This window comes from Crassostrea angulata, chromosome 5 (assembly GCF_025612915.1).
Source record: "Crassostrea angulata isolate pt1a10 chromosome 5, ASM2561291v2, whole genome shotgun sequence".
NCBI classification, from domain to species: Eukaryota; Metazoa; Mollusca; class Bivalvia; order Ostreida; family Ostreidae; genus Magallana; species Magallana angulata.
The window spans coordinates 4647771-4657979 of NC_069115.1; the positions used below are offsets into that span (position 1 = coordinate 4647771).

At 33.9% G+C, this 10209-nt stretch overlaps 1 protein-coding gene across 2 annotated transcripts; it reads left to right on the forward strand.

Annotated features, from left to right (window-relative positions):
• The first annotated feature begins 4 nt into the window (after positions 1 to 4).
• On the forward strand, positions 5 to 10203 carry LOC128183558 (protein FAM76B-like). Of its 2 annotated transcripts, none has more exons than XM_052852607.1 (9): positions 5 to 168; positions 963 to 1036; positions 1365 to 1425; positions 2047 to 2202; positions 3134 to 3522; positions 4393 to 4488; positions 4913 to 5093; positions 6084 to 6185; positions 7992 to 10203. In XM_052852607.1, the coding sequence occupies exons 1-9, from the start codon at positions 88 to 90 to the stop codon at positions 8082 to 8084; spliced, it is 1233 nt and encodes a 410-aa protein (XP_052708567.1). In that variant the 5' UTR covers positions 5 to 87; the 3' UTR covers positions 8085 to 10203. The 2 variants fall into 2 exon arrangements, with proteins under 2 accessions (XP_052708567.1, XP_052708568.1); XM_052852608.1 differs by having other exon boundaries at positions 963 to 1027.
• Positions 10204 to 10209: the final 6 nt, after the last annotated feature.

The window sequence follows — 10209 nt, forward strand, 5'->3', positions numbered from 1 at the left end:
GACACTTCCGGTGTATAATTAATCTCAAGTTCACAGACAGAAGCTTTTGTAATTTTCTAGTTTGAGAGGAGATCGTGCATATGTATAATGGCTGCATTGTTTGCATGTACTAAATGTCATAAAAGACACCCTTTTGAAGAGTTATCATCCAGCGAACAGCTTTGTAAAGTATGTCATACCTAAAAGTTTGTGTTTTTCATCCTTCTGATCTTTGTGTTTACAAAGTGTTGGATGATTATATGTAGCATTTTGCTAGCTTAAACTCCAAATGATTTACAGTGGAATAAGTATATATGGTTATTTTTATGACCACCTCCATTCATAAATATCCTGCAGATCACTGAAAAAAAATTTTTCCCTCATATTGTTTTGCTTACCTCGCTTACCAAGGTAAATTGTAAACAAATTTTATATAATTTTAATAACGAATGTAATAACAATTAGATATCTGTTTAAAGTTGATGCTATTTGCTCAATCCTAATCACGGTAACTGCGGTACTGCTCTTTTGCAGGGCAAAATAACATAGCTTTTAGTGAAATATGACATAACGTTAATTGTTTCATTTACGTCTTTTAATCATCTACTAACTTAAACTTTGGCAACAAACTAAATCTTTGCCAAATATCAGTTTACCCTACAAGAGAGCTGTACCACGGTTACTGTGAAGTGGCTAAATAATAATATCAATGAGAGATTCTATATTGTTTTTCATGTTTATCATGAGGATACAAATTAAAATCAGACTATTATAGACTTTTATAGACTTTAAAGATCTTTTAATCACTATATATCATAGAAAATTTAATCACTATATATCATAGAAAATTATTTTAATTGTTTGAGACAAATTCCTATGTGGTACTGTATATTAACAGATATAAATAACTTCTAATATCTTTTGTTGCGATGATAAACAAGTGTTGAGATAATTCGTCTATAATATATTTTGATGTTTTGTAGGACTGTAGGAACCATTACCCTGTTGTGAAGTGTACCTACTGTCGAGGAGAGTTCCAACAGGAGGAGTATGTCAGGTTTCTTAGTTTTAATTAGTTGATGATTGCTGTAGTTGGAAGAACCTTTACAATATATTCATCAATGAATTGTAACCTATTTATGAAATTATGTTTGTAACTTAATATTGTAACATTTAAATGTTTTACTCAATGAAAACAACTATTCAGGACTTTTTTTCTGTCAAGAATTAGCCAACTATTTTTCTGCACTTCCTTTTATTTAAAATATCTGAGTTGAAGATAATATTTCTTTTCCATTCTTTGACTGAAAGCTAAATTATGATAACTTTACAGATTGTTAATACTGATATATATAGTCTAAATTGTGTGGGTTTTATTTCTACAGGAAAGGAAGCATCAACTCAATATGCAAGAAGTGTACACAAAACGTCAAACTCTATGGAAAGGTAACTAAAGCTTAGAAATTCTGAGATTGAAATGTACATCTATATCCTACATGTTGAGTATTTTTCATCAGTATGTTATATTGGTGATGATAGAAAGTACATTATGGATATGCGTTTCACGCACCTAGATATATCATGGTAATTATCCTAGATGATTACACTTTTTAAGTGAAAACCGAAGTAGAAATCTACCTGTAAACCCTCCTGGAAAATGGCCTGGAAATCTGTCGTAGGATTTCTAATTTTACTCTTAATGTTAACATGTCTCAAACTAAGACGGCATCTCTTTTTTTTTTACCATGATTGACTTTTGATATAAAATACAGGCTAGTGTAGTTTTCAATCAATAGATAAAACTTACAATAGATTGAAGGTCTTTAGGTACATGTATTTACCAAGGAAGAAATAAAATCACTGACAGCTAATATTTCCTTTAAAATGTAAGAGTTTTCTTATAAACTTGTTTTATTTGCTCAGGAACTTGAGAGTACATATTGTAATATGAAAGTAAATTTCATTGTCACTAAGGGTTTGTATAAAAATAATGTCAATGAAAAAAACATATGCCTGAATAGAAAAAAGTATTTGACTAATTGTAATGTGTTTTGATGTTTTCTTTAGCCCACAGTCTGTGAATACTGTAATATCCTGGCTGCTTTCATTGGGTTCAAATGTCAAAGGTGTACAAACGCTGAAAGGAAATGGGGCCCGCCTTCCACTTGTGAACAGTGCAAACAAAAGTGCGCCTTCGATAGGAATGACGGCAGCAGGAAAAAAGTGAGATGCCATCTTGTAGCATGTTGTCTAAACTGTTATGTTATGTACTGTAGATTCCTTGTTTATACGAGAACTTAATTCCCTGATTCGACGGTTTTCCATCAAATTGCAAGAACATAAAATTACGAAAGCCGAAATTTTATCATAGTTTCATGTAGTTTACATATGTCCAAAAATTAAAATTCATGAGACGGGCTTCTCGCGATTTTAGGCAGATATTAATTCCTCGCCTTTAAATAGGAATTTACAGTACCTGTTTACTGGCTATGAGGACCTATGAGGACCGTGGCAAGATACCGTAATTGTCTCCTGAGACAACAACAATTTCACGTGAGGAAGCCTAGGGGAATAGTTGCTGTCGAAGGGGATAATAAACTTGCTTTTGTCCAAATAGTCAGTAAATAAGTATTTTATTATACTGAAGACAAACATTTTCTTGAATGTAAAAAAAACTAGAGTTATCAGACTTCAAATTTAATGTAGCGACTCAGATTACATCAGAGGTGTTCCGAGTTTAAAATTAAGGGGAATTGATCGCCCCCAGTGAATAGTCTCGATGACTATTTACCATGGGCGGATAGAATGAAAACTATTTTATGGTGAGAATAGAATAGCCTGTTTTTTTGTTGTAATTGTAGATGGAAAATTTACACAAAGATTTGATAGATTTAAATGTTATCATCTTGATTTGATTGGAAGGAGTTAGTGAATTAGTTATATGAGCTATCCAACCTGTCAACTATGTTAACTAAGTTATTCCAGTTTTCTTCGTAGATATAAACATTTTAGAAAAATAAATGTAATCTATTTTATGCCAGTATTTAAAAATGTTGATAGGGTATACTGATGAAAATTAAAAAGATAAATGAATTATTCTGATTATCCCTCTTTCGCCTTTATTTTTTTGACATGACAATTTAACTTTTTTCAGGTTGATGGAAAGTTGTTGTGTTGGCTGTGTACATTGGCATATAAACGGGTTCTGGCCAAAGCGAGGATACGTGAGGAAGAAGCAAGAAAAAGTCTTCCCTCAACCCAGCAAAAGTTCCCGGAAGAAAAAGTGGACAAAAATGATAAGTTTGACAGCATAATGAATATCAAATCTGAGGACTCCAAATATGACAATATAGGCAGTGTTAGCAGTCGTCATAGTAACGGTAGTCAAGGAGACCAAGAGAAGTTGGAATTTCCAGAGGAAGGTTCCGATCTACCAAACAGCAGCAGTGCTGGCGGTCACAGTCACCGCCATAAACACCACAAACACCACCGAGATCACCACAGGCGCTCTCATGGACGCCACAAGCATCATCATAAACACAAGTAAGCCATATTGGTTTTCCTTGTCTATCAGTGAGAAATATTTTTGTATGGTCTTTCCTGTCCCATACGGAGATCTGTTATTTTTTGTGTTTGGGTCTTATTTTGAGCACTGCTAGGCCTAAAACCATAAATTTGTTAGATGATCAGTACATCTTTGTTATAAAAAGTGCATCATAATCCAAAAGTAGGACACGTTGACCTACTTTTGGAATTCTAAATCGTTTATAATTTTAGAAGCATTTACTTCTTGAAAATATTTTTATCATTCCGTCTACTGTAAAAACTACCAAAGTCATCTGTTTGATCTACCATTCTTGCTGCAATTTATCAATGTATGAATGTTGACATTATTTAGGAACACTCAGTGTGTTAGAGTTGTGGTCAATGGCTGCCATATGGTAAGACATGATTATTCATGGGCTAACCAAATTGATGATCAAGGGAACTAACTTTTACAATACTCTGTAAGAGTTTGCCCGTGACTGACTAAGATGTTAGAACTTTTATTTTGGTAATAAGAACACAGAATGATAATGATAGTAAGGCCGTCCATAAAAAAATGTTTGTATGGAACTGCTGCCTGGAGGTTTCTAGACCCAGGAGGGGGGGGGGGGGAGGGGGGAGGGAATTTTTTTTTTTTTGGAAACTTGAAGTTTTTACTAGTTAAAAATTGGTAAGAAATAAAATTCTCCATATAAACATGATTATAAAAATTCTTTATTTTTCGCTTATAAAATTTTATCAGCGTGGGATATTTCAATGAGTTTGGAGGCAATCCCAAACAGACAATAATTTTGTTTTGGCCTAAAGGATTTCTGATGTACACACTACTGTCTAAAATGGACTGATTTCTGATGTCATTCATTGTAGGTCCAGTGAACCAAATACTCCATCAGATACCCCACCCAACAAGGTGTCCAGAATGGACTCCAAAAATAACGCCAACGGTTTAACACCTACCAAGAGGTAAGCACCAAAAGTAACACCAATATTGTTATCTCATTATAGACTCAGGGATCAGCTGCAGCTGGGATTTTCATGGAGCTGTTTGTTCTTATCAAATGCTAGTCAAACAAGGAACTTGATATAAACTGATTTATTTTTATTGTAAAAAATGTTTTTTAGAAGAAAATGATTTTGTGTCACCTGTCCTTTCATTACCTGCAGAGTAGCAGTATGTAGTTATGTTTTTTTTGGCTTGACAGCAGCATATCTCTATGTTTTTATGAATCCATACTTTTTATTCAATAGGTCATGTAGTATATTTCTATGTTAGTCTACTGTTCTGAACCTTGAAGCAATATGTTATTCTGTTTTTATGACTTTGTATCAGTATCTTACTAATATATTTCTATGACTCAGTATCAGTATAGTTGTATGTTTCTTACAGTTCTGGACTTGGTAGCAGTATGTCGTTGTCACTGTTGAATGCCAGTGCCCTGGACAAGCCTGTTGAGGATCCCCACAGCTCGGAACATCTGATCGCGCTACAACAGCTACAGGAGCAGCTCGACTCCTCCAAAAAACAGCTCCAGCTCAAAGATCAACAGCTGCTGGAGAGAGACAAAAAGGTAAAGTGTAACCGTTACATGTTATGTGAGTGTAAACTTCTCTTTACAAAAATAATCAACAACAGATAGAAAGTAAAAAAATGCTTTAGAGAGACAAAAGGTGAAAGTGTTAAGGTTACAGCTTTTTTAATATCAACAACAGACAAAAAATTGGCTGCCACTAGAGAGGCTCAAAAAATGAAGTGTAAAAGTCTGTATATGTAATGGTGTATGTCTGTATGTAATGTTGTATGTCTGTATATGTAATGGTGTATGTCTGTATATGTAATGGTTCATGTCTGTATATGTAATGGTGTATGTCTGTATATGTAATGGTGCATGTCTGTGTATGTAATGGTGTATGTCTGTATGTAATGGTGTCTGTAAATGTAATGGTATATGTCTGTATGTAATGTTGTATGTCTGTATATGTAATGTTGTATGTCTGTATATGTAATGGTGTATATCTGTATATGTAATGGTGTCTGTATATGTAATGGTGGATGTATGTATATGTAATGATGTTTATCTGTATATGTAATGGTGTATGTCTGTATATGTAATGTTGTATGTTTGTATATGTAATGGTGTATATCTGTACATGTAATGGTGTATATCTGTACATGTAATGGTGTATGTCTATATATGTAATAGTGTATATCTGTATGTAATGTTGTATGTCTGTATATGTAATGTTGTATGTCTGTACATGTAATGGTGTATATCTGTACATGTAATGGTGTATATCTGTACATGTAATGGTGTATGTCTATATATGTAATAGTGTATATCTGTATGTAATGTTGTATGTCTGTATATGTAATGTTGTATGTCTGTACATGTAATGGTGTATATCTGTACATGTAATGGTCTTTGTCTATATATGTAATAGTGTATATCTGTATGTAATGTTGTATGTCTGTATATGTAATGGTGTATGTCTGTACATGTAATGGTGTCTGTATGTGTTATGGTGTATGTCTGTATATAATGGTGCCTGTCTGTTTGTAGATCACCGAGTTGAAGGCTCAGCTCTACGAGATGGAGAAGGAGTATCGCATAAAGCAGCAGACTCAGCTGAAACAGCACACCGAGTCCCTGGACGCTCTCCAGGTCAGTACATGTGTACTCAAGCAGAGTCCAAGAGGAAAGGGGGATTGATTTAAACTAGCTGCAGGACTGTAGCTCCCGGTCGGAAAAAATTCGGATGGACGACCTGGGAGCTACAGTGCCTCCCATAGTAAAAAACTGCAATTTACGGCGCACAAAAAATTGCGCTAGTTTTGGACTTATTAACCTTATTTTCATATAAATTCTGTAAAAATAATAAGTACCATTAAATTCTTCAGCAAATTTACTACTGATATCGTCACTACACTTGCCTCAGATCTTCTCTTAAACATGATAACCGACCTCGGAAAAAGAAGGATGCTAATTTACGTCGAGATCGAGAGTCGCCATTTTTAAATGTAAACAAACTTGCACCTCTTTAATTTACAGGGCTGGTGATGGTGTTTAAAAGACTATCAGAAGTAAGTGAAGTGACGATATCTGTAGAAAAATGTCCGAGGAATTTTTTGGGATCAAAGATTTGTACAGAATTTGTATGAAAATAAGGTTAATAAGTCCAAAACTAGCGCAATTTTTTGTGCGCCGTAAATTGCAGTTTTTTACTATGGGAGGAACTGTAGCTCCCAGGTCGTCCATCCGAATTTTTTCAGACCGGGAGCTACAGTCCTGCAGCTAGATTTAAACATGACCAAACATCTTACTTTTCAAAGCCAATAATTAATAAAGGGTGTATTCAAAGTGTCGCCGGGTGGCGTTGCGGCTCCAAAATAATAACGTTCAATAGGTTTACGTAGCTTTTATTCAGGTGATAATTTACAGATAAATTTCCAATTCTTCAACACACTTGAGATTAAGGTACAAAAAGGGATCTGAAATATAAATGAAATGATAAATACACAGATAACATTATTTTACTCATACTTGCATTTTACTGCGCATTACTTTACTCATTACATTTTCCTGTATTTACACTTATATTTGCACATTTTGCTGTACAGAACTTTACTACTTTACTACATATACTTTACTTTACACAATCACTAGACTCGTACACGTACTTCACTTTCATATACTTGTGTACTACATAAATACATTTATTTTACGGCAACTACTACGCGCCTTACTCTGAAATACATACAACATATGTTTACATCACAACAATACACATACTTTTACTTAATAGTTTCCGTATGAGCAAATACTCATTATCACACATTACTTCGAAATACTTCCAAATTACTCACGGAAAATATAAAACAAGATTATCTGGCCATTTTAGGAATAAATACGGCATTAAATCCGTTTCATTAAAATAAAAACAAACTTACCCAGAATAGTTGGACTCTGGTCAGAAATACTTATACATTACATGTAGGATGAAATGAGGGAGCTGGTAGAAAACGTCCGCTCTCTCCAATTGCTACGCCCAGACTGAATTCTTAAATGCACGGGATTAGAACCCGCCTAGTAAAACCGGCTGAGTGAGCTTTAAACTATGGAAAGCAACTCTAACAATAAATTAGTAACATTATAAACATAGCACAAAATGAATGGAAAGTAATTATGGACGTAAATTGTGACACAAAGGTTGTATTGATTGTTTTCACCATTGTAAAAAATATTAAATGCTAAGATCTACTATTATTTCTTGATAATGATGAGATGGGGTAATTTTGTAAATGAGTTGCAGGATAAAAAGAAATGATACTTGCCATATTTGGGCTTAAGTTGTAAAATCCTCTTGATTTTTTAACTTGACCCAAATATTGCTTATATTTCAGGGCAGTGTTCAGTATAATATTTTGTTGACTATATCTAAGAGCAAGAAAAATGATTTTTTTTTTTCAGACAAAGAATCGAGATCTGATGAAGCAGTTGGCCAGTGTCAAAACCAAAGGGAAAAGCAAAGGGTCCACAGCTAGCCCCAGCCTGGGAACTTAACACTAGGGATGGTATTAGGAGAGAGAGAGAGAGTCCTGGGCCAGGGATGTAGAGCAAAACCTGGAGGCGGAGGAACAATTGAGGAGCCTGAGGACACGAGCCTGAGGACACAATCAGGAGGTAGGGGTACCAGACGACGCCATTGTTGTTGGACGTTCCTACAGCGTACTGGTTTTGTTGTGATTTCGGTTTTCTGACGCCAATTCTAAGTTGGTTGTGACACAGATTTTGTAACTCGAGCTTTTCGTAGATAAGTGGTTTTATTGCTCAGCTTAAGTAAACCCAAGTATCATATACCGGCACGGAAGTACGGATAATATGTGTGTTCTTTGTGTATTTATCTCTGTTATGAATTATGTATTTGTATTATACTCAATTTTTTTTTTAACTTTTACCTTTTAAGAGGCAATATGTAATTTTTATCTCAAAACTACTGTATGTTTTAATTGATAATTTAAAAGCATTATTTGTTTTGCTGCAGAAAGTTTATATTTTATGAAAAAAGATAGGTGTCTTGGTTTGAAGGATAGCTTTAAAAAAATCAGTCAAAAACTTGGAAACAGATGATTTTTGTACTAACTTTAAGTGTTGTATTATTTTATTAATTGAAAAATGCCAAAAGGGTGGGGGGCTGAGAAAAAGGTCACAAGTTAAAAAAAAAAAGGGGGGGGTTAAAATGGTGTTTTGCCTAATAGGAGCAAATAGAAAACTTTCTTTTAACAACAGAAGTAAGAAGTGTACTTGCAAATATGACCAAGCATGACCTTGAGTTTGGTATCTGCGACCTTGACCTACCTCTCATGACATTGTCCACTAGATTGAATGGGTAGACATGTTGTGACCAGTATCTTGGTATCTGTCAAATCTCTGTGTAACTGTTCCATGCAAAAAATGCTTGGGACATTGTTATCTAAGGGTTAGACTTCATAGAACTTTAAATCTTTACATAATTCATTTTTAACTGCTAAGCGAATGTTTAAAATCTTTAGTTAGATTCAAATATTTTTTAAAAATATCATACTGATATAAACTAATCTTGCTTTAATACTGAGAAGGTTTGCAAGTAGAATAAATTTCAATTAGCAAAATGAATGTTTAATTGAATGTTAATATTTTACAATATATGTTGAATACCAAATGCATTAAGAATTGAGCAGTTGTGGAACATGTTCAGTTGTATATTAACATGTATATTTATTCCTTGTGTGAAATAGTTTCAAGTGTATGAAAGCATGCATGTTTTGTACCGTGGGTAGGGTGAGGATGAATGTGAGAGTCATGACAGTCATTTAATTGTACCAGCTGGTATTAGATTGAACAAACAGTGCTAAATTGTCTGGAGAATTTACATGTTTGGGTGAAGTCAGGGGTTGTACATATAGTTCATTTTAGATCACTGTGAGCATTTATATTTTGGTGCAATTGTTCATGTACATATAAATCAAAATGTTTAATAAAGTGCATGGCTGAGAATTTTTGTTCTTAAGAGTCATCTGCGTTCATTTTATGTTCTTTTTAGCAAGTGTTTGCCAATGCTTTTTAAAACTCTTTTAATGTCTTGCAAGTTCAGCTTGACAAATTTTTGTTGTTTATCTCACAAGTCAAGAAACAATACACAGGAGAGAGAGAGAGAGAGAGAGAGAGAGAGAGAGAGAGAGAAGGATTGCTATTGGAGTATGAACTGGTGTAAGACTAAAATATTTTATTAAACACACTGGTTTTATTACATGAACTACTGTCTCAATCAAACTTTTTTTTTATCATTCTGCCATCTACAGACTCTTCAGGATCAAAACACAAGACAATTGCTTCTGTTGAAAAAAAATAAAAATATGAAAACTTGGATACGTTTATAGGTGCCTATGTCTATTAATTTTAGACTTCCTATGCCTTTTGATCAAAATTTGAAGATTGTTTGCAGATATTCTTATGTCTATGTACAATTTAAGTTTCTGTCTGGCAACCTTGTGGATGCTTACAGTTTAGTTTAAAGAAGGCACTAAGATTTATCCCTTTTGTTGAAGAACTTAATAATGTTTAATTGTACAATTTGGGAATTAATGTAAAGATCACAGATTTTAATGATACCAGTAGATGTCTCAAAATCATATATACTAAAGGTCAT

Coding starts and splice junctions, on each gene's coding strand:
- LOC128183558 (XM_052852607.1), top strand. CDS start 88: ATGGCTGCATTGTTTGCATGTACTAAATGTCATAAAAGACACCCTTTT. Junction 169..962: donor CCAGCGAACAGCTTTGTAAA/GTATGTCATACC, acceptor GATGTTTTGTAG/GACTGTAGGAACCATTACCC. Junction 4,489..4,912: donor GGTTTAACACCTACCAAGAG/GTAAGCACCAAA, acceptor TGTTTCTTACAG/TTCTGGACTTGGTAGCAGTA.